General features: G+C 42.2%; 1 protein-coding gene across 2 annotated transcripts in view; it reads right to left on the bottom strand.

Annotated features, from left to right (window-relative positions):
* Positions 1-25,825, bottom strand: part of LOC311054482 (TOX high mobility group box family member 2-like) — a 100,762-nt gene that overhangs the window by 22,724 nt on the left and 52,213 nt on the right. For both annotated transcript variants that reach the window (XM_084070488.1, XM_084070487.1), the window contains exon 4: positions 10,610-10,852. In XM_084070488.1, coding sequence (XP_083926614.1) covers positions 10,610-10,852 — 243 coding nt within the window. The remainder of the gene's footprint in view (positions 1-10,609; positions 10,853-25,825) is intronic.

A 25,825-nucleotide genomic window follows, 5' to 3' on the forward strand; every position in this document is an offset into this window, starting at 1 on the left:
AATCTCTGTGACCATGCTGCTTTAATATTCATTAGTCGTAACAGTCGCCTAAGGTTATTTGAATTAGCGGCATGAATATTCATGCCTTGCAATGAATGCTCATTTGTTTTTAATGCTCAATCCGTTAATACTCCTCTTCATTACTTCACTCCCATCCATGCATAATATGCCACTGCAAAACAAAGCTTTACTTTTTTAAAGCGCAATCCTCTTTGGAAATCCATTTGTTTTCACTTAAAGCAAATGTGAGTACCCTACCAATTATCTTGTTGTCATTTCTCTTGACAACTTACATGATACATTGCCCGCTACTGCTGTGGAGAGTGACACTGAAGGGCATCTGTCTTTTTGTAGACAGAAAAGTCGCAACTGAAACATTCCTTCTGTAGCTAAAAAGTGATTTATCTGGAAACACCACAGAGATGTCATATCTATCGCAGTGAAAGGCAACAGAGCAGGCAGGTCATATGAGATATGTCTAAAGCCTACACTGGGGTGGGGGGGGGTTGTTCTTTCAATTTAAAATCACAAGTAATCTAGTTGTATTTGGGATGTGAAGTCAGCAATGTGAAAGAGCAACATAGTTTTTCTTTTTTTAAATACCGTATAAAGATTTTTTTCTTCTTTTATGAATGTCTGCTTTATTAGAGTGTGTGCAGTAGAGGGTGTCAGCAAAGATGCAAGAGAAGAGAGATGACTTGTTAAAAAGGTCAAATGCAAAATTCAAAACGACAATGTCACAAGTCTGAACCTGAATGGTTGAAGAGGCATTCGTTTTCACTGTGTCTACCATGGGAGGAATGGGAGTACAGTACACACACGTACACAGTCAAATAGGACCAATCTTTACACTCTCAGAGTTAAATTAACACTAGGAATTTAATTTTACTGTGTACTTGCATCTTATGTAACTTTCAATATCACAGCAGATAGACTTATTGTGACCTTTTTAAATGGTGGTTGCAGCCTCCATACTGTATACAGTACCTATTCTAGAAGTGTCAATATCCACACATCAATGTAGTTCTTTTCTATGTTGCTGTATTAAAAGGCTGGTGGCCTTTCCCTCGCTGTCTATGTCCTAAATGCCAAGTGATGCAAAATAAATTTCCTTTAGCAGATTAAATGAAGTCAAATTAAGTCAAGCTCACATAACCTTGTAGCAATCAGTGGCTGTGACAAAAATGTAACCCCCCCCAAACGCACGCACGCACACACACACACACACACACACACACACACACACACACACACACACACACACACACACACACACACACACACACACACACACACACACACACACACACACACACACACCACAGAGGTAGGGATACTGCTCACATATACATTTATGGTCCGATCAAAATTTCCAGCACACACAGTCACACCAATGCACACACAATCAACATTGTTGCCTTCAAATAATCATATGTTCTTTATGTTTCCAAATACAATAGGCCTAGATAATAGGTGAGCATTCCCTTCAACACAATTCACCAACTTACCTTTGGATAAAACCAGTACTTCCACTGACAGCTTTCCATGTAATCAATAATAATCTAAATTGACAGCCTTTACAGACAACACAGCCTTAAATATGGGTAACAAAAACACCCTGCCAAAAATAACAATGCTGCACCACATGTTTAACAAGACTAAACAAATCCCCAATATCCCAGTGTGACACAGCATCTGAGTGCGACACAAACTTGCCGATTTGCCAGTTGTTGTTTTTTTGGCGGTTGGAACATTTCCCCAAACAAGCCTCATTACAGCGTTAATGAGACAGAGGCTGGCGCTCTGCTTCAATATTTAAATGTGCCGGCGTCCCTCAAGGCTCCGTGTTGGGCCCGCTCCGCAAAGCCCCCCCACGACCCTCATTAATGTCTGCTGGAGTCTTCCTCTCCTCTTTTTCAAAGAGACAAATCTCGCTGGCATCTCCCCTCGCCCTTGTACCAGCTTGGCCTGGAGAACCAGGGGCCCTGTTGAACATGAGAACATCCCATCGTCACACCATACCGCCGCTGGCACAAACCCCTGCCGACAGAGCTGCGATGGAGGCGACGCTGACAGCTATTGGTGAGATTGGGATTCTCCCTCAGTAACAAGCTTTCCCACTCCAGAATGTTACATTTCACAGTAGCCAGTCATCCAAGACTTGGCTGCCTTGATTCAAAGGAGCTGGGTGAGTGGGTCAGTCAGCGTACAGATGGCAAATAAAAGCAATCTCTGAATGACACCTATAGGCTTTTGCAACACTGTTGTTTATCTTGCTATTCGTTTCAGTACCCTGCAAATGAAGTAATTTCAGGTCTGAAAATTGGTAGCTGGCAGTTGGGACTATTATGAGCTACATTTGATTGCTACAGTGAGCGTCACTCATAATGTCCATACAGTGGATCTGTGATTGTACATCAAATGTACATCAAATCTACTCACACAAAAATTGTCTCAATAGCCTATATAATAAACCTGTTTTACACCCATCTACTACACTGGTGATTTTCTTCCTTCTGAGTAGAGTCACAATCAAAACCTAGTATATGGCTGGACCAAAAGTTAAACTACACACTAGAAACACAACCTTTATTCTGGGTGTTTGAACCGATAACACACAACCATAAACTGTGAGCGTAAATGTATGAGCTAGTTTTCCGGATTAGGCCACACAAATATAATTTTTCATGAATCTTTCCACTCAAACAGAGAGCGTCTCCTTTCAAACCCCAATGGTTCTAATCAGCCCCCCGCCCACAGGAGTAGCCCAATTCTCTCACAACTTGCTACAAAAATCCCTCATGAAAAACTATATAATCTCCTACATTTCATTTTCCACCTTCACATGTGTCTCCTTCTCTAATAATCAAAAAGTGCTATATATTTCATCTCGCAATCTACTTCCGGATGGTTCGTTTTGCACCTTCTCTTGCCACATCGGTCACGGGAAAGAAATAAGCACTGCCGTGGTCTATGGAAACGACGAGCCCAAAAGTGCACCCAAATAAGCCCACAATCGCTTATACAAATAGTCAGACCTGGCAACGCAGCCTACGCCAATCATGCGTGAGAGATCTACAAGCTATGGGGCAGAGACGCCACCGTATCTTAGCAACAACTACAGCGCTCACTCTCATTGGTCGTGTCACGCTAAGAGCAGTCTCCAGACAATGGCATCTCAGAGAGCTTGCTGTAGTGTTTATATATCTATGGCTGTAGCCATCACAGTCTAGCCTGGGTGCCAGCCTGCTTCGCTGCGTTCGGCGGACTTTTTTTCTCTCTCCAGAGAGAAAAAAAAAAACCGCCGAACGCAGCGAAGCAGGCTGGCCTGGCACCCAGGCTAATCACAGTCAGTCGCAGCGACGACGGACAGGGCGCTGTGATAGCTGCCATGTCGCTAACGCTAACGTGGTTGTCATGCCTGCAGCGGCTGTGCAATCACTTTGTCAACAATGCACGTTCGTGTGGTGAATGTCAATATTGCTGCTCAGTTAGTCCATTGTAGATGGTGTATGTTTGTGTGTGTCTTCTGGAGAACTATGTAGCTCCACAGCAACTACAGTAACTAACGTAATGGCAGGACCGCCCCGTGCTACGCGTGTTAGGCTGCATTATGGTCATGTAGTAAATTCAGATAATTTCGCTCAGATTAGAGCAGTGCTTATCAACCCTTTCAGGCCGCCCCCCCCCAAAAAAAAACGTACTTGATCTGGGGACCCCCCCATTCTGTTTGACTCCGTTCCACAAGTAAATATTGTGAAAATAGCCGATCTACAAGTTCGAAACGCCTCACGTTGAGAGGCTTTGTAAGCTTGTAGATCGGCTATTTTCTACATGATTGCCTCTTTCTTAGATTCTTTGACAATGTGGCCCATGTTTTTATAGTATAGTTTGTTGACTACTTTTGTTGCAGAAATGGTCATTTCCTTTACTTTCGTTTTTTTATTGTCTCCGCCAGGCCGAAAGGCATGGCGCAAGACTATGTTTCACCCCCTGTCCGTCCGTCTGTGATAGCTAATCTCTCACATCGTTGACTTGCTCGCAGCGAAACTGTGCACACACTCCCTGGATGCCAATTCAGAACCTCTGCCCTATTTCTTTCACATGGCCCTGTTACAGTGCCACCAGGAGGCCGCTTTTTGCTAAACACATTTTCTCACAGTACTCCTACATATTTCGCCCAAACATCACGCAAATCGGTACACAGTATCTCCACAGTCATTAAAAAAAAAGGCTCTTTCCGATTTTTCATATTCCATCCTGATTGGCTAAAATGGCTTCCAAAGTCTGCAGGACTGCTCCGTTTGGACCAAAATGCCTCACATTATGAACACAGCATGCACTTTCCGTGCAACTTTGCACCCACATTCCCACTATGCCGAGGAAGAAATTCCACTTGAGATTTCTCTAATCAGCCTCATGGTGGCGCTATAACAGCCCGATGTGCAGAGTCAGTGAGAGCTGGATAAACAAGGTAAAATGTGTCAAAAGGAGTCTGTACGGCTGTCGATACATGAACACATGACGTCGGTCGGAGAGGAGATATTGTGTCTTTTGGACAAACAGCAGCGTGGTGCTGATGTTTGTTGTGTGAAGCAGCTTAATGTCAGAGTGTTTGTGTTGGAGCGCCTCAGTGCGGCTGCAGAGTTCATGTGCAACCTCTTCCAGAGTGAGACAGAGACACTAGAAACTCTGCTGGAGAAAAAAAAACACTGCTGGGCATTGACTTTCATATGGACATTGGTCTACACACTGCAGGTATATCTGCTACACACACAACATCAAACTAAACACTACAGGTATGATGCAGCGTTTGCATTCCAGCCAGCATGCCAGCGTAGTTCCCATATGGTTTCAAGGTGGGCTAAACCATATGGACCCCATGTAAGCAATGTCAGCGGCATCCACTTCAGTCCCAACTGCGATGCCCATGCAGGCTATAAGTAGCTTCTACCTGGCCCTTAGGTGGGCCCCAACTAGCCATGTTTATGTGGGACCAAGGCGGGTCCTAACTGGGTTTGCCCATGCAGGCTTTAACTGGGTTCTACCTGGGCCCTAGGTGTACCCTAACCAACCAGAGTGCAGTGCCCATCGCTCCAATTGTTGTGACGTCAGGGCTCTCAATACTGCACATTGGTGGAGGAGGAGGGGCCGCAGGGCGACCGCACACATCGCTGAACCAATAGTAGCCCACGGATGTTTCCTCTGGGGATTTACAATCTGCCCCTCTATGCCACATATCATCCGCACTACAGGGTCTTCACTGACCGAGCCACGGCCCCACTGGCCCTCATGACGCTACGCCACTTATATGAGTTGCCAAGTGGCCGCGGGCGCTACGTGGGCGTGGCCGCGGGCTAGACGCGAGCCCCCGCGTAGCGGGGGCGAGCTTCTAGTTATCTCAAATGACGTTCACCCGCACAGTACCAGTGCACATTACATCACAAGACAAGACAAGTAATAATAATCCCATCCAGATATGGCTTTTTGATACACTGAAATTATAGTGAATCCATGATGTTTACATCCATAGACCTGTATAAAATAACAATAACTTTATTTCCGAACATTTTATTTGAAAAATGAAACTTTCAGCTTAGTTCACAAGGAATTTAATTGAATATTGCAGACCCACCAAACGGAACATCTTCAGCGGAGCATCGTTCAACAAGGTCAATTACTTAAATGAATATAATATACATGATGTTCAACGTTAGTATTATCTGAATGACATAGTGGGACTCTTCTTGTTAACATTATTTATCTCTATGTTCTGTTGTGATCAGCACTGAGCAAGAGCTAACCATGACTAATGTAAACAAAGCTGTATTCCAGGCAGACAACCAATCTGCACGTTCACAAGCCAGAGCCTGTAGTCTCGTACTTTACTCACTACATCCAATAGTCTGGAGGGATGACTGATCTGCTATTGGCTAGATCATTGTTAGGACAACAGAGGATAGACTACATCCCATTGCCTGCGGGGCGATTGCTGTGCGATTGGCTTGCCCATTGTTAGGCAAAATGATCGACCAATGCTTAACTTCGTCCGTCAGTCAGTCACTCACTCACTCATCAGTGACATTTGCGGGTGTAGGGCTGACCCTACCGGTTCAGCCAAAAATAGTGTGCTCTCAGAAAGACTATTTTTACCTGTCAAAAACAATAAGCTTAATTAAACAGCCAACATTAATTTAAAACAAAGAAAATAAAACAATCGGACTATTAAGCAATGCAGCGCTAGCTGGATTAAAAATTGTGTGCCTATGCAGAATGATAATGACGGTCAATGTACTGCTCTCAACGCTGTAATGATTTAGCTGTGTTTGCTCTGCGATCGATGCTTGGTGGAAAGAAAAAAAAGAGAATCCCAAAGCAGGGAGAAGTTTACAGAGCTTTAGCCCAGGGCTAAATGTTGTACAAAAACCAGCAACATCATCCCTTGAGATGAAGCATATCTGTTGCTCCAGCTGAGCTTGTATTTGTGGGAGGTTTATGTGTACACTGTAGGGTAGCTTTCATCGCAGTATGGTGGTGTATCCTTAAGGTACTGCTGCAGACTTTTCATCTACCTCTTGCGATGCTGAAAGAACACTGTTGGATGATTGTTCTGCAATTTCTTCCGATCTCGTTGTGGTCTTACCACGCAATGCTCTTGTCAAAACAGTACAGAGAAATATGAAGGCTTGTCTTCATTTCCTGGCCATGGGTTACAATACTGACCTGCCATCTCCCATCCACCCTTATTCTCCTTGAAGCCTTCAGCAGACATCCAAATTCATTCCCTTATTTCACCTTTATCTGCATGAAATTAATGTTAATTGACTTTGTTGGGGAAAACATCCAAATGAAACCTCCTTAATGGAGGCAAAATGAAAATAACATAATCTTCAATTGCTTTAAAATATTTCTCAATATACAGCCTACTTTCCCATTCCTCAGACTCAGAAATAAGCTCCTCTTGTCCCAAGAGATAATAAATGAATTGAACCCCACCAGCCCCCCCTCTTCTTCTTTCTTATCGGTCATCTATTTTTCCAGAGTAAGCTATTACTTGCAGGGGTTGCTAGGCAACAGGAAATATTAATAGCAGCTATTATTAGCTGGGGCTCAGCTAGAGTAGTACTAAAATGTGAAAGTGGGGAAACATGAATGTGTTACATAAATCTTTGGACCTTTCACGGTGTGTGCAAGTCTCTGTTTGTGCGTTGATTTATTGCGATGACGGTTCATTTATGAGAAAAGGGGGTGTGAAATAAGAAAATGGAACATTACCCTGAAGGGCTATTTGAAAATAAATAATTGCAAAGGTGAAACAAAAGCTGTTTAAGAAGCAGGCGTTCCTTTTCTCTCTCTGTCTCTCGCTCTCTCTCTCTCTCTTTCTCTTTGCTCCTTTCTGAGATGTTACTGGCCTGATACAGCATGAAACTGCAAGGAGCAATGCTTTGTTACGTACACTTACACATGTACACAGAGTACACATGTGCATGTACACTTGCTAACATATGAAAATACACACACACACACACACACACACACACACACACACACACACACACACACACACACACACACACACACACACACACACCTTTGCAAAGATGAGTGGACCAAGTGATCTCATACAATCGCCTCAAATTACAGAGATAACAGTTAGCCTGCCATGAAATAAGAGGAAACATTTTGTAAAACCTCTGCAAAGCTCATGCACGGCTAATTTTCACGTTAACAGTATCTTCCTGATGCACCGACTACTGCTACTGTATTCAGCTCAATACTGACTGGATGGTGACCTAATCCTGAAGACCAGCTTTAATGGAGGCCTTAGCATGCCACCCATATAGGCTATAGCCTGCCTGCAACTTATGCAGTTTGATTCTGAAAATCACATAAGACCTGATTAACGGAGGATAAATGCCACGGATGCTCACATTAAAGCATAAATATTCATGACACAGGGGCGGGGGTTGAGAGAGAGAAAAAAGTAATATTTATGTCAGATGAAAGTATATAACGTTGAATAATTCACCACACAGGCCATCTATAATTCAGCTGGTTCGATTCTATGATTAAAGCATTTGAACATGTTAGCCAGCGGTGTTTGCATGTTCAGTCTGAAGCATGTTTAACACATTACTAGAGGTTGGGAGAGGGGTCCTCTGTATCCCTTTTCAAAAGAAAAAGTAGCTGACAAGAGAGATCCCTTGTTTTCGCCCCCCCGCCCCTTCAAGATATTCTCTTGAAGAGCACCCCTCCAACACACACACACACACACACACACACACACACACACACACACACACACACACACACACACACACACATTGATATCACTATACTTGCGAGGATGTTTATAAACAGTTTTATATAAATCTAGATTTATTATCTATATTTATTTATTTTTGGCCCTGGTAAACAATAATACCTACTTAGTTCTGCTTGTGTACTGGTATTGATCCCCGAAAGTAGCCTGTCTACAAGCTTGTACAGTAGATTGGTGCGTGCAAGTATAAATCTGTATCTCTAAACCCAACCCTTAAACCTAACCCTATCCCAACCCCTGAATATTTTCCTAATTGTAAGCCTCCCTCCCCCTTTAAGCATAAAACAACAATTTCCAGGAATATTTTACTCACAACATGTATTTCTCAAATTTGTCATTTGCCCCTCACAAGTATAGTAATTCAAGTATGTGTGGCACGTGCGCATATGCGTGCAAGCAAGCAAGCACACACACACACACACACACACACACACACACACACACACACACACACACACACACACACACACACACAATGTGCAGTGAGTGCAGAGTTTCTTGCTCTCTCTCAGCTTACTTTGAGGGAATGAAATCTTTGAGCAGGGCGGCTGAATAGATATTAAAGTGGCTCTGCAGCAAAGGTCTCAGTGTTAAGCAGGCAACAGCTCTTTGTAGAAATGTAATAGCTTGGGCCTTGTTCAGGCCAGATTGTTTGAGGCTTCATACCCGTGTAAATGTGCTAAAATTTGCAATTACAATAATGCTAAGAGGGCTACGATGATATCAAAGATGTTTTCAGAACATGGGTAACATTAAGAGAGATCTAAGGCGTTAAGCTAACATTTCTCACACTTCCTTGAACTCAAATACAATTCAGTACATTTCTTTAACATTAATTGGACTTCAGCTCCATTCACAACAGCTGAGCCACATGGCTTAATTGACATTGTACCAGGCCCCTTTAATAGACCTTTTCACACTTCACAACATAAACATTCTAAATGGGTCTACGTTTATTTCCTGTTGCAGTGCTTGTGAATAACTGTAGCAAACAGTATACTGTAAACGTGGACACGAGCGATTTGCAACAGACAAGATCTATTATGTTTACAAACAGTGGCATGCCACTTAAACACACGTCAAACCTAAAAAATAACAAGAGCTATCGCCTTCTACGTCTCTTTGTCAAGGATATTCAATCTAGTGTCTGTACTAGTACATGAAATGGGGTACATGAAATGATGAACGTTGAGTTCTGTCTGTCCGTGTCAACAAAGCAGACGGGACCCAAGAATAATACGTACAGAGTGGTCTAGTATGGCCCCATTATAACTAACCCTATTCGTAACCTCACACTAACCTAATGGTCGGATTAATGGGATGTCGGAATTATGAGCGGACGCCCTGTGTACTGGGGCTAGAAACTAGCAGCTAGCTGTGACTAACTAGCTGCTTGTATTTCACAGTTAATCACAGTTGTCTTTATAGTACCACCTTCTCAGTAATATGCCATTACACTAGAAACAATAAGACTATTCATAATAAAAAACGCTTGACACGTTTTATTTGATATCACTTCACACATTCAATCGCACCCTTCTAATCACAGAGGTTTTCACATTACTTCCTCTAGTCTTGATCTGGAGCTATCTGGAGCTGGAGTACATACAATCAACGTGACTGTGACGTAGCCACAAAATTTGGTGATCCAATTGCAATCGCCATGGGTGGAGTACTGCAACTTCGTAAGCTAAGGCCAACTCCCTCACGTGACCTAGTACAAGCGACGTCATTGCTTAAAAAAACTTAACCAGCAATTCGACGGGACGCGGCCACAGACGTCAGCACTGCCGATTTGTCTCGCCCCGGACCTCCGGTCCCTAGGGGGGGCGAGACAAAAACACTTCCCAACCGTTCCTGACATACTGTCAGAAACAGAACTTAGTGACTAATTTCAGGTCTTTAACAAAAGCCAACTTGTGGATATCCACTATGCTTGACTTTGACTATATTCTCTGTAGCTGCACCTGTAAGTTGCTCTAGATAAGGAGCATGAGATAAATGATTAAACTGTAAAATGCACATATGCAGATTAGGGAAGATCCCAATCATTCTTCTAGGGCAGTGCAGCTGAGCACCACAAATGTGTACTGTAGCTCACTGCAAAACACAAAGTTACAATTGCTGTACTGTACCCTCAACACACAAAAACAACCGCATACAAATACAGTATAGCATGAAGAACGCTTACAGCCTATGTAAAGTAAGTTAAAGCATGGCTGTTTTGCATGGTAAGTCCCATATATTAAGAACCTCAAAAAGGGCCAGATTGGAGAGTGTACTCACAGAGTGCATGGGCATGAGGTGACTGTCCTGTCCCAGCATGTTGGACATCATGAGGGCAGGAAGCTCCGGGTAGGAGTAGGGGTTGAGCAGACCATTGTGAGGCAGGGAATGGAACGGGTAGCCTGACTCATGCTCCATGAGGTGCAGCAGAGAGGGATCTGCGTGGTTTGGGGGCGTGATGGGGGGGATCTCGTAGTCTTCGTCCCCTGCTCCACCTCCCCCGTTGCTGCCTCTGGAGTAGTTCTGATGAGAGAGGAAACAGGAAGGAAATGTGAACGAGAGAGGAATCAGATTGTGTTACTTTTAAGGAATGTCTGGACAGTCTACCCTTCTTTAGTCAGTATACCGAGTGTAAAGAGGAGAAGTTGCTGAGGGAGAAAAGTGAAGGTGGAATCACAGTATGCTGCATTAAACAAAACATAGTGGAAATTCAGCCATGGGATGGCATTGGTAAATGGAAAGCTTCCTATTAAGCTGTTGGGTGCTCTGGTGCCAGATCTTTACCCCAACCCCCTCCCCCTGCTCCTTCAGTTCTGGTGATGCCAACCTCCTGGACATCCCCAGGACAAAGAAACGAACCTGGGGTGACGCCCCCTCCCTCTGGAACTCACCCTCAGCTCACGTCAAAGATGACCCCCACCCTCGCCATGTTTAAAACCACACTCAAAAGCCACCTTTTCAGGTGGCACGCCCTACTAACTATCGACTACACGATACTCGATACGTACCGAAAATGAATCGAAATTGACGTTCGATACAGTGTACCAAAATTAAAAGCCGTATCGCGATTCTCACTGTCCAGCGTCCATGGCAGTGTTGCCAAGTCTTCTTATTATAAGCTACTTTGGGCGCTTATTTTGGGTTAGGGTTAAGGTTCTTTTCATAGACCTGGTTGCTTGTTTCTCTCACAACATCTGGCAACGCTGGTCCAAGGGAAGCCATGCGCTAGCTGTTGTTTCTCTGTACATTCCTCATTCCGACGGGGAAAAAGGAAGCCTCACAGCTGGGTTGACAGAGAGAGAAACCGTGTGTTTCTTCCCAAACGCACACGTAATTCGACTTGCGGGTCGCGCTCAAGAAATAACGAGCACAGTCTTGTGACATGCAAACCTTTTCAGTGGTGGAGAACGCTGTATTTAAATATTCAAACAGATCTATAACATTACAAAGTGCCATGGCAGCAGATCGCATTTTGAGCACAAGTGTGTTGCCTGCGATGTATGAGAAATTAAGGCAAGAGTTACTAAAGAATTACTACAGTTAATATAGTAGTAGTAAGTAACTGTAGAATTAACTAGAACGCTCCTCCTCAGAGCACAGATCTCCGCCAATCTCCGCCAGGCCGGGGTGTCTACCCAGGGCCCACAAAGTCAGTCATAGCCACTTGGAATGGGAAAAAATCTTAACTGAAACCAGCGCACCCCAAAACAACAGGTTGAGAATGGATTGTGTGAAACAATTACCTGTGCATCCAGTCTCAATGTTGGTAAACAAATAATTGGTCTATTTATTGAGAAACAAGTGTTTTTCTTTACAAATCAAGAGACAATAGCCTTAAAATTTAAATGTAATAAAAATCGAATATCGAATCGTGAGCTTAAAATCGAAAGCCGAATCGAATCGTGGATTAGGCATATTGTGACACCCCTACGCCCTACCTAATCCTAATCCCCCTCTTTTACCTTTACCTCTATAGCTTTTAAACTAGTTTTTCCCTGATAAAGTTGTTATTATTTTGTTGCTGTTTTGTAAAGCGACTTTGAGTACTCAGAAAAGCACTATATCAATTGTATGTATGTATTATTATTATTATTATTATTATTATTATTAACCTCACCAAACCCATGGCTAAACTTAAGTATGTTAACAGTGTCTATAGCTAAAATGAATTAACCAATCCGCACTAAACACATGCCTAAACTTAACTACTGTATACTAACAGTATCCACTAAGAAGTGACATGCCTTCATGAGAAGCCACACTAGCTGCCACACCCCCTTTGCCAATTATAACTTTTGGAGATATCCTGCTAACTGACAAACAGATACTGTACAAACAAACAGAATGGGGGAAAACACAACCCCCACCCAGCTCAGCTGGCAGAGCTAATAATCAATTACTGTATACGGTTGCAGCAACTATACTGTAAGAATATTCCACAACGAGAGTCTAGTATTGTTCATGCCTTCAAGCAACGAACATCAATGTCAGGCTGCAATCGTTTTAAATATATTTAACTACATTTATTAACTGAAAAATCACCACTGACATTCACTTACAAGCTATGTCCCCAATTCTTAATTATAATGCCAATCACATTCCAGGATTGTATACCAGAGCCACAGCTGGTTTGAAATCAAACTTGACATTCTTCATTCTGCAGTGTGTATCTAAAATATGTCCCAAATGACATCCTCCTTGTTCACAACCAGGTGAAACACTTTAGATTTTGTAATACTAATAAGGCAGTACATGAGCAGGACCCATAGTTTGTCTCTTCTAGGGCCGATCTTGACATAATATTGTGCTGAGAAATATGGTTTTGTGTTCTAAAAAAAATCACATTGAGGGTATTCACCGGGGAATGAAAAGCAATTTTGTCAGAGGCAATCTGATGCCGACTCCCCCTTTTATAATGACTGAGGAAAATTAATCATCACAAATAATATTCCAGTGTCAGCCATTCAAGAGCTTTTTAATAGAATTTTTATTATTCATGTCTCGCGGTACACATCAAGCAGCCCGTTCTGCAACATTTCAGAAATCAATTCAATATCATCTTCGTGTAGGCTGTCATCTTGCCTGCCAAGGCAGCCATTCATCTTACAAACAAATACTTTCAGCAAACAAATGGTGAGAAACGCAGAGGAACAACTACAATGTCCCCACTCGTGGTAGCAGTGCCTGAAGACAGGATAAAAGTCTAATAATGTGCGCTATCGTTAGAGAGAACATAATAATAAAAGGGAGTATTTGGGCTATCAGCGGGTGATGTGATATTTTCTATTCCCATAACACTCACAGTACTTGCTTGAAAATATTATCATTGAGGATTCCTTTTCCCACAATAAAGGTTTAACAAACGTCAGTTTCTACGCTGCCCAGAATTTCTCATGACATTATCAAGGACACTGCAGTTAGTTATGTCTAATGGATAAAACAATAAATCCCAGGAGGTTTACATTTCTCCATGGCTCCTTAGTGGAAACATGCCGTGAAAGGGACCTGTTTATGTATTTAATAAGGTAAATAGAGTAAATACAGGCAACACCATTATTTAGAGTTAGAGAGGCTATCCTGCAACAGCAAAATCACAGGCTCAATCCCCACAGAAGTCAATGCACGTTCATAAGCAATCCTGTGTTGTCTTTTGAGTGTCCTTGAACAAGACCATCAAACTCCCACCTGCTCACTCACTGAAAGCCACTTTGGCTAAGTGCGATAGCTACATGCCTTAAAATGTGAACACAATGAAATGCAAATATAATGTAAAACATATAAATGTAATTTTGAAGAGCACAACCTTCATTATTCTGGTCTCACAGTAAGTGGCAATTTCATATGCCTGAGAACAACCAAACCTGAAACTTTCCCATCACAAATTGGCAAAAGGGGGGATACTGTAAGTATGAAAATCAAGAATGGGTATTTTGAAATGCAAAAGCCAAATAGATAAATATATACAGGATTTTCATAATCCACAATGGAAAACTAACATAGCTACCAGCAAATCACCTGTCAATATTAAGCAATACTCTACTCACATATCTTTGATTGCGTCTCATATTGTGCCATTCTCTCATGCCAGAAATAATTTAGTACGAAATCAGCCCCGCCGTCTGTGTCATTTTGGAATTAAGTTCAAATATCATCCATATTTTACTGTACTACTTACTGTAGTGCATGTTTCAAATATGTGCGTCACATGTTGGTGAGTAGTGAGACATTGTTGAAAATTGGAGCTGATGTGGACTCGGCCCTTTCTACAGCCTCAGCTCAAGGCTTTTGTGGAATGCACTCTACCCAGCTTTGATCCAAATGCAATACATCATGCATTCTGAACACATCAGCTCTCTGAGATGAAACATGGTTGATGCCATATGCATGTTCAGAGATTTAAATGCTGTCTGAGCATGTTTTACGACCATGCCTTCCATTGTTGTACTGTAGGCTTTTTTTTACAGCTTCTTATGATGTCCTTGGAGATAAGACACAGGACAAGGACATTACAAGTTTAATATTTTCAAACGTAGATAAATAATTCATAAATACACTGTCTTTCAAAACATGCCGGAGAGTGGAAACAAGAGAGAGAGAGAGAGGGGTCAGGAGGAAATGTCAAATGTTGATTCAGCCTTCTTTCCCTAACCTTCACCCTTCAGCCAGAGGTGAAGCAAATATTTCTTTCTTTGTTTTTCACATCCTTTCTCTTTTTTGCTGGGCAAGGAGATTGTTTTGTACCTTTTGCAGATGCCTATCAACCATGATTATTTCCCCCTGCTTACATATGACGGAACCTGCTGTAGTAAAAGAATGACCCGATTGACCCATCTGATTATTTACGATATCTTATTTTTATTTTTTTTAAACATCAAAACATTAACCTTTGCATTTCGGGACTTCTAGGTCTTACAGTTTTATAGGAACGGCAGGTGCCACAGAAAAGGTACCAGTTAAGCTAAAAGTTTATTAAATGAAATCTTGCTTAACATAAAGACAAAATAAATCTAATAATGAATGGCTGACAAACAAATCAATCATTTCTCTGGAGGAAACGGCTTGTCTAATAGTTCAGATCATGTGGATGTTGTCCTTTTGGACAGTGGTGGAAAGTAACTAAGTACATTTACTTAAGTACTGTACTTAAGTACAATTTTGAGGCATTTGTACTTTACTTGAGTATTTCCAATTTCCAATACTTTTACTTCTACTCCACTACATCTCAGAGGCAAATATTGTTCTTTTACTCCACTACATTTACTTGAAAACTTGAGTTACTAGTTACTTTTCAGATATAAATTATGATATAATGAAACACACATTAACCACTTTAGCCCTATTTCATACCTAGGCTATTTTCAAATATTTAGTACTTTTACTTTTGGTACTTTAAGTACATTTTGATGCCAATACTTTTGTACTTTTACTCAAGTAAATTTAGAATTCTGGACTTTTACTTGTAACAGAGTATTTTTATATTGCAGTATTGGTACTTTTACTTAAGTAAAGAATTTAAGTACTTTTTCCACCACTGCTTTTGGACAAGTAGGCTAAAATGTGTTACATGGGAAGATTTGGTGCATAAAGGGTCACTGGGGCTTCTGCACCCAAGACATCATTTTTGTAATGACATTACAATTTTACTAATCTCTCAAGATGCGGTGCTACCGCCTTACACATGTATAGTAGGAATATACACAGGAGCACCTGGATGGAGAGGACTGAAAAGCGTAGGAGCCAAACTCGAGTTCCAGTAAAAATTATATATATATAGATAGATAGATAGATATACTGTACTTGTCCTACTTGTCCATATAGTATGTATATATATATATATATATATATATTTTTTTTTTTTTTTTTTTTTCTTTTCTAACCAAATGGGATCCCAGATTGCCATTTTACTGCCCAGGACAGCAGAGAATGACTGTAAAGACAGAGGGAATCACACGTGTCATGGCTTATGACCTGAATTTGTTTTGTGCATTATGCAGAATGCATACTATTTGCCTGAGCCTATAGGACACCTCATAACATAGATCAAAATACAAACTTTCAACATTTAATCTACATCATCAACATCTACAAGCTCACAACACGCCACGCTGCGACATCTGACGTGTTGCTGGTGTTGCTATTTTTGGCAAAGAGATTTGATGGAGAGGGGAAAAGAAGGGGGTCAAGGACAAACCCCTGAGGGACCCCGTTTCATAGGGTTTAAGTGGTTAAAGCAAAAAACAAACTAAAACAAACAAACAAAAACAATCGATTATCTTTTTGCCTCATAAAACCACCGACAACTTTCAATAGGTAGGCCTACTGTATACGGTACTTTACGCAAAGTCAAGCAGCCATATGCTACTTTGGGGGGGGAGGTGACAGACTGGCCTTGTTTTGGCGATAAACAACAGCTGGCCATGCATATAAAAGGTCTTCACATTCACACGCTATAGCCTAGATAGACGGATGGGGACAGTACATCTTTAAAACATCTTATGGGAATGTCAAAATTCACCTTCACAGATCAACCTTGTGGAGTGGGGAGGAGGGCATAAAATCAAACTCATCAGCGTTTGAGACGGGGCGCTGAACTTCACCGACATGTTACTGTACAACAGTGACCGCCAGAAGGACGGCCCACAGGGTCCTCAAAGGGCATGTGACCTGGCTATGAAATGTCAAGAAACTCCATTTAGGTGATGTATCAACAGCAGTCAGCGTAATACAATAGAAAGAGAAAGAAACCACAGCCCCTGAGCTGACTGACAGGAAGACAGAGCTAGGATAAGTGGTGTGTGTGCGCGCACGTGTGCGTGCGCACGTGTGTGTGTGTGTGTGTGTGTGTGTGTGTGTGTGTGTGTGTGTGTGTGTGTGTTAAGGGGGGTTTCGCCACATCCAATCGTAGCTCAGGGTCACAGGTAGCGTCCGTCACTAAAGGACAGGTGGGCCGAGGTGGGCTGCAACCAATAGACATGGAGGGAGCTAACCTCTTCCCAGCTCCCCCACCCCTCCACCGGCAATTCTCTCAAATGTCACATCAAAATGGATCTCATTTAGGTGGGTGAAAGGAACCTGGCTCACCATTGCAGATGTGGGTGGACCTGTGCAGGGCTGTGCCTGAACTCTAAAAGGCTGCAGGAAAGGGAAGTATTTTTGTATGATTCAAGAGAGGGCCCATGATTACCAAAATGTTAGCTTAAATTATTTATCTTTTTAAACAAATGGGAAAAAACAAGCTTGGGATTATGGATCAGAGATGAACGATGAAATTGTGTCTCTGATCTTTGCACCCGGACAGAGGGAAGAAGCTAATTCTTGAACGCTTGGTTCAAAGACAATTTTTTTCTATGGAGAAGAAACAATAGTGTGGTCTCAGCCACGTTTCCTATTCGTATTCATTAGGAGGGAAATCACATAAATAAATAAAATATGTTGTCTCGTAGTCAACCCCGCCCCCCTCCACCTCCTCCGGAGAACATGGAAGCCCCAGTAATCACATATGGCACAATAGCTTGCCCATAATCCCCTTTATTTTTATTCTCATGATGTCACTCTCTTTAAGCCCTTTGCTTTATGAGTCGCAAACGAACTGGAGAGAGGAGGGGAGAAGGAGAGGAGAGAGGGAGGGAGAAAAAGAGAGGGAGGGGTGAAAACAAATGATGTGGATCCCTCATTGTTCTTTCTGTATGCCCTCATTCCAGTCGGGGTAATAAGAGAACATTGTGATTTACTGTCAGTGAAGCGCAAGAGTGCATCAGAGAGAATCCACTGCGGCAGGGGCCATTAAAATAGATTTAACTTCCCACAGTATTAGGCCAGATGTCTACACTTCTATTATATTTCAATCAGCCATGACCTTGGTCTCCATATGATGAGAAAGATCACTAGGGGAGAGGGGAGGGAGAGCGAGGGAGAGAGTGAGAGGGAGACAGAGAGAGTAAGGGAGAGAGAGAGAGAGAGAGAGAGAGAGAGAGAGAGAGAGACAGAGAGAGAGAGAGGGGGGGGGGGGGGGGGAGGAAAAAACACCCTTGGAAAACCAATAGAAATATCAAACTACTTAGTCCCACTAAATCCCTTTGCTCCACAGTGCTGCATATATAGCAGGGAAGAGAGGGAGAGAGAGAGAGAGAGAGAGAGAGAGAGAGAGAGAGAGAGAGAGAGAGAGAGAGAGAGAGAGAGAGAGAGAGAGAGAGGACCAGCCCGAAATAGATCTGCGGTTTCAAGTTCTCTTAAAAGAGCATATGAATCATTGAGTGCACTCTCACTACTGATAAGTTTCAGTTTTTTGGGAGCGTACTGTGTGTATTGGAAGAGGGACTGCACTGAGAGAGGGGGTCAGAATTGCCTTGTTGTGTTCTCTAAGCTTCAAATATTAACCATGAACATTAAAGATGAATCTGCCCATATTCCTAGACCTAGAACAAGAGATATATGACGCACAAATCATCATTTTCTCAAACCTATATCACATCACCGTGGATCCCAGTCTATGCTTAAATGCTAATTTCTACTCTTAGTCTCTGGCTCATGGATTATCTATTCTGAACGAATATCAAATGTTCTTTACTGTACAGTACAGTATCTCTCCGTCTCTGGCTCTATAAGAGGTCATTGGAGATGAGCATAGCTGCTCGTTCTATTTTAGAGACTGATGGTAATTGGACTTATTGGCTGACATGGACTGACCTACATAAAGAACAAGCAATCTCTGTTTACAATCCTAATTTACAATCCCTCCCAGCATGGGAGGGGATGTTGCACTGATATTTCACTGATTTTCCTCCATGTGATGCTTTCTTAACACCATTCCCCCATGTTGTTTGAATGTAAAAGAAACAACAACAAAAGAACACTCAGCCACTTACTAGAAATATGCTACACGTATACTAGATATACTATCTAGTATATTATCTAGTATATATACTAGATATATTATGGCTAGTATAGTATACCACATAACCGCAACATACTGGGGTCGATGCCCACCTCAGAACCTGTGCTGCATATTGTTGCTGTTGGGTGGAAAACCTCTATGTATGTTTGCACATATGTTCCAAAAATGTCAATCTGGAGTCCGTATTTTGGTCATGTCATTATAGGCATTCAATAGTATAAAATAGGCCATTAAAAAAAAACATAATAAGATGGAAAGATTGAGATCCAAGGGTTTTGCTCGACAACAACAATAGTCACTATGCACTCACATTGCTCTTTCTCTTCACTGTCCTGTCTCCATAAAGAGCAGCTGTATGTCATACAACATGTACATCTTCGATAGAATAGATAGGTCATAAGTACTCTACATTCACAGGCTACCTACAGTACATTGCTGGGGGACTCATTGCTATGGATACAGTACATAACGCATCATATTGAACAATTGCGTCGAGGAGGCTCTCATAGATTGATTACTTCCTATTCCCTGTCTGACACAGCGCACAGTGTTGCTAATGGAAACGTAAAAATGTACTTTTAGCCTTTTCACTGACAATTTATATTCTTAGAATGTTTTCTAAATATTAAAATCCCCTCAGCATAATATTTATGCTGACAAGGCTTTGTATTAACGACTACCAACAGCTTCAGAAAAGTTCAAATTAAATTAGCATTTCCAATTGTCTATTTAAATTTCTCCCCCATTTTCTTGCATCTCAGCTGTTCTTGGAGGGACGGGAACAAGGGAGGACAGAGGGAGAAACTCCCATTGGCTGGATTGGGGGAGGTGGTGGGGACTGGTAAAGGGAGGAGAGGTTAGTGGTTGTGCTGGGGGTATAATGGTGCACTGTGAGTCACAGAGCCTTTTTCACATCAGCATCGCCCACATTGTGTGTGTGGTGCCAGGGTGTGCTGAGGTATCTCTGACTCAGGCAGCAAGAGAAACAGAGAGAGAGAGAGATGGAAAGTGTTAGAGGGAAAAGGAGGAAGAGGGAGAGGACATCAGCAAATAACATCTGAATGACCACAATTGGTCTGGTCTGTGTTATGATTGTTTAAAAGAAAATCTAATGTATAGTCGATTAGCAGTGAGATTGATGTCACGTTAATATTATCATGGGGTCTAATGGGTCGACTACAACCATGCTCAACTACTATTTGTAATCTTATAATCTTTGGTACCTGGTTACCAGGTCGGGCCGATAACCAACTGGTATGCTTTGATATATAAAGATGACACTTCCTGTTCATTTTCACTTGTCAACCTGAAGATGACCGCAAGGCCGAAACATTGCTTTGTTTGCTGCTGGTTTGAATAAAGTTTAGAGCGTCTTCAAAGTGAGTTGTGAGCCCTTCTTTCCTTTATGATGTTTCTGTGTTGATGTGTGTACATGTGTGCATGTGTGCATGAAAGCAAGTTTGTGTGTGTGTGTGTGTGTGTGTGTGTGTGTGTGTGTGTGTGTGTGTGTGTGTGTGTGTGTGTGTGTGTGTGTGTGTGTGTGTGTGTGTGTGTGTGTGTGTGTCAGATGCAACGACAAAAAGAAAGAGAGAGACAGAAAGACATGCAAAGAAAGCGAAAGAGAGAGAAGGGACTGACAGAGACAGAGAGAAAGCTTATATCTAACAGGTGAGGTTTCTATTCTAATCTAGGACATCAGCCACTGCTCTATAGTCAAGTGAATCGATGGAGACAAAAGGCTCAACAACCAGGAGAAGCACGGACACAAAGATACAAACAGGCTGAAACTCAAAAGGCCGGAGTGCTTCTTCTCCTATAGATCTGGGATAGAACACAATGGAACAAGCAGAACGGGAGGTGGAAGAAGGACAAGAGACACGGGTGGACTCGCTCTCTCCCCTTTCCTGCCTGTTCTTCTCCTCCCTCCAAGCTCCCTCTCACCACTTCCTTCCCCTGTCTCCTCTGTCCTCCCTTTGAGATTTTACATTTTCACGTTAGGCAGATCGAGCCAATGCTCGTATATACACTACAGAGCAACTTGAGACCTAAAATGCATCAGTACTATACGTACAAAGCTTTGATTCCTAGTTCCAACCATTAACCCATTTAGACCTGAAGCCGATTCTAGAAATGTCTTCTAACAGTATTTGAAAAACGTTCTACATCAGTGGTTCTCAAACTTTTTCATGTCAAAGACCCTCAAAATGATATGTATTTGACCGCGGACCCCCATCTCAAAATATGTTGTTCCAGGGACCCCCAGAAGCAAAAAAAAGAAAAATGTTCGCTTCAAAAGAATATATATTCAAAGATTTGCACACATCTTCACGATTTTTCATAAATAGTAAATCTACAAGCTCGTAGCGCGGCACTCGGTGCCGCGCTATGAGCTTGTAGATCTGCTATTTTTGAATAGCCAACAGAATCTTAAAATGACACACGGTCTGAATGGGTTAAAAGCAACCATTAGTGCAGAATGCAAGGGCCAGAGCCCTGATGTCAGCATAGAATATACAACACAATATTCATGTGGCCCTAATGACGTACAGTCTAATGTCGCCAAAGGATCAGAAATCTCCGCCTACCGATACGTCTGGATACTTCGAAATATAAGGTCGTTGTTGGAACAGCCCGTGACTCGTGTCACACTCATGTCCACCCAGTTTTAGCAATGAAGCTGTGAGATTGTTGTCGTCAGTCTCTAGTTGAGTGAAGTGCTTAGAGACGGACTTGTGTGTCTACGAATGACCAAGCAAGAGAGTGGGGGGGGGGGGGGGCGGGGGATATGATGCTTGGTGAGGAAATAAGCAAACTGAGAGCTAAGGAGATTGGGGGCCGTGTGTGTGTGTGTGTGTGTGTGTGTGTGTGTGTGTGTGTGTGTGTGTGTGTGTGTGTGTGTGTGTGTGTGTGTGTGTGTGTGTGTGTGTGTGTGTGTGTGTGTGCGTGTGGAAGGGGCACATATAGACTGATCTTACTGCCCATAAACTCGATTGCAAATGGAAGTCACTGGGGTATGCACTGTAGAAATGGGACAGGGAAAGCCTGGAAACACACAAATTACAAACATAACACACACAGACAGGCACACTTTACTTTATACACACGCACATACGTAAAAAAGTGAATGAACACGCACACTCACAGACACACTGGCATGCACAAAAACAAACAAACACACATTCACACACACACGCACGCACGCACACACACACACGCACACACACACGCACGCACGCACGCACGCACGCACGCACGCACGCGCGCGCACGCGCACGCACAAATATTCAGAGGCTGTGTAATCAGTCAAACAGATCATCGTTGATTTGGGCCCCAATCAAAAACACTTCCTGTCTGTCACACTGGACTGATCTCCAATCAGTCTGACTCTGTTATTTATTTATTTATTTATTCTGGAGGTTTGGAGGGAGGGGAGGGAATAGCCACCCTTGATCCAAAGGGAGAAAGCAGAGAGAGAGAGACCTGAAAAATACATAGCCCACAGTGCATTTGGGTATGGTGACAACCATTTCGCTTTCAGGGCAAAACATTTGAAAGCATCATGACATGATAATAATAATGCTCTGTAATCAACATTATTTAGTATATCATTCAATATACAGTATTATGGCACTATATACAGCATTACATTGATGAATATTATCTGTCAATCATCATAATGGCATTGTTGAATAATCCACAATCCCGGTTAAGTGTTAAGAGACATTCCTGATAGTATGATAATATAATAGTCCTGTATATACTGTGGGTTGATACATGACGTTGATCAAATAAATAGCCCACCCAGTTCTTTCATTCCATAGGGTTGGATAACAAAGTAATAAAATAGAAAGGTGCCCTTAGTGGAGTGCAAATCTCCGCCAGGAGGCAGCTAGGCCCCAATAATAATACACTATCTGACGAAGTAACATCAAACTTGCTTGTGTCTCTCCCCCCCCTGTCTCTCTATTGTATATATACAGTATGGTTGTCTATTGTATACAGTATATGGTTATGTCTATTGTCTATATGGTTCTATATACAGTATGGTTTATAGTTTGTGAGAATAGATGCGGACAGACACACAAAGGGGCAAAAACTGATATCTACTTTATCTACCTTTATCTACTGTATTAATCTTTGGTTGCTTATTGTGTAACATTTTGAGTAAATGCCAAATCATGTCCAATCATATAACTTTTCTTATTATGAGGTATTGTGCAGCTCAAATCCGGCTCAAGCTCTCGCCCTTTCACCCAGAAGCCCGGCCTATGTCCAGAACAACAAGGACACTACTATACAGGGCCATGGGGATAAGCCATGACAACGCAACAAACATCTACATTATTGTGACATCTTGACGCCTGGTGATCAAAATAATGTATGGAGCCATGGGCGACGTCGTGTCATCCTGTTTCGACCTATGGATTCGCTCCACGACTGACCTGTCATAACTGCATCTGTCATTTCATTACAAGAAGCTTGTCACATTTGATGTTTGTCAGAAAGGAATTTTAAACTGTACTGCCTCGTCGACTCTTTCTCTTAATACAGTGCCAACTTATTATTACCAGAACCATCCACTTGTGTCTGTTTATTTCGCCTCTGTCTCCTTTTACTCTGGATTTTTAACTTTTTAATTTTTTTTATAATACTAATAATTATTTTTTAGATTTTCTGGGGGCTTTTATGCCTTTATGCATAGGACAGTATGCTGACAGGAAATGGGGAGAGAGATGGGGAGTGACACGCAGCAAAGGCGGTCGGTATCGGGACTCAAACTGCTGCGAGGCTACACTGAGCCTAGGTGACCGGACCGCTACGCCAGCGATCCAGGCCAGGGTTTTTAACTTTTTAACAAGAAGTACATTGGTTAACTTAGAGTTCCTGTTTTTTACATCCATCAGAGACGATATCTATGGAGGATACAACCAGCTGACTGGAAGCACTAATCACATCTACAAGTTGGACACCACCACAATGGTTGTCTTTAATTAACACCAGAGGCACTCCGGAAGGGAGGGGGGGAGGGAGGGATGGAGGAACCAGAGGGATGGAGGGAGGGAGCAGAGAGAGAGAGAGTCTATTTCACGCACACAATAACCTGGAGAGGGAGAGAGAGGGAGCCTATTTCACCCATGCAATAACAATTTACAATAGATTTCAGCTATAACCATTATTTTGTTCTTTGGCTATTTTTAACAAATCTTGAAAATTTGTGCAAATCTATGAATAATATATATTTTTAAAGGGAGCATTTTTTTTACTCAAATATTTGCTTCTGGGGGTCCCTGGACAAATGAACCTGGCATCTGTCTAAATAACACGCTATCTAAATAACACGCTATCTAAATGACATTCTAATCTTTGCATAATACCGCATGGTCGTCAAGGCTAGGGCAAGTGCTACGGGCAATAACCTGGCCAAGGCTGGGTACCTGAAGCCGATCGACACATGGCATAAATGAATGCCCTACTTTACTACAGCATCACACAAAAGCATCAAAAGCAGCAGATCGAAAAAGCGGCGCGACGCATTTTGAGCTTGTCGATCTGTTGCTTTTGCTTGTAAAATATTTTGTTCCAGGGACCCCCAGAAGCAAAGATTGGAGTAAAAAAATATCCCTTTAAAAATAAATATATTCATAGATTTGCACAAATTTTCAAGATTAAAAAAAAAATCTGATCTACAAGCTCATAGCACGGCACTCTGTGCCGTGCTATGAGCTTGTATATTTGCTATTTTTGAAGAGCCAAAGAAATTTAAAATGACACGATGTCAGCGCTATAACCGTGGCTTGTAATGAATAAATCAAGACAATCGGACTTCTCCATAATATGTGCTCACCAGAAGAAAACACACACACACACACACACACACACACACACACACACACACACACACACACACACACACACACACACACACACACACACACACACACACACACACACACACACACACACACACACACACACACATCGCAACATCTTAAACAACAAATATCGCGTGATGTATCTGTGCTATACACAAATTGAAGGTATTGTCCGATACATTTCAGAAAGGTTGTATACAGTACAGTGCTCGAAACCTGTGTTTGAATCATTGACTTTATGTATAAACGGTTTGAATGACCGGATTGTGTCCGCGAGCATACAGTACCACACAGGGGCCCCCCGAAAGCTGTTTCTGTTTAGTGGTTTTCTCTCTTTTAAAAGCCCAGAGATGTTATGTGTAATGCAATCTCCGGCCTGTGTGTCAAACTGCTACCTCAGTGTGTGTACGCCATGGAAGACCTCAGACATGCACACAAAGGAGACTCTGTTCTGACCACATGCACCTTTTCTTTTCACAGGCACACAGTATCTACACGCTATACGGTGGACAGCTAAGTGTGAATTAAGATTCCCATATCAACCACTTATGCCCTATAGCAGTGCTTCTCTTTTAGTGCCAAGGACCCCCAAATTGATATGTATTTGACCAAGAAACCCCCATATGAAGATTTATGTAAAAAAGAAAGAAAAAAAAAGGAAAACAATTATTAAAAGATTGCACGAACTGAGCTTATACATCTGCTATTTTTGAATAGCCAACATATAAA

This window comes from Gymnoscopelus microlampas (assembly GCF_963454915.1).
Source record: "Gymnoscopelus microlampas genome assembly, chromosome: 10".
Taxonomy (NCBI): domain Eukaryota; kingdom Metazoa; phylum Chordata; class Actinopteri; order Myctophiformes; family Myctophidae; genus Gymnoscopelus; species Gymnoscopelus microlampas.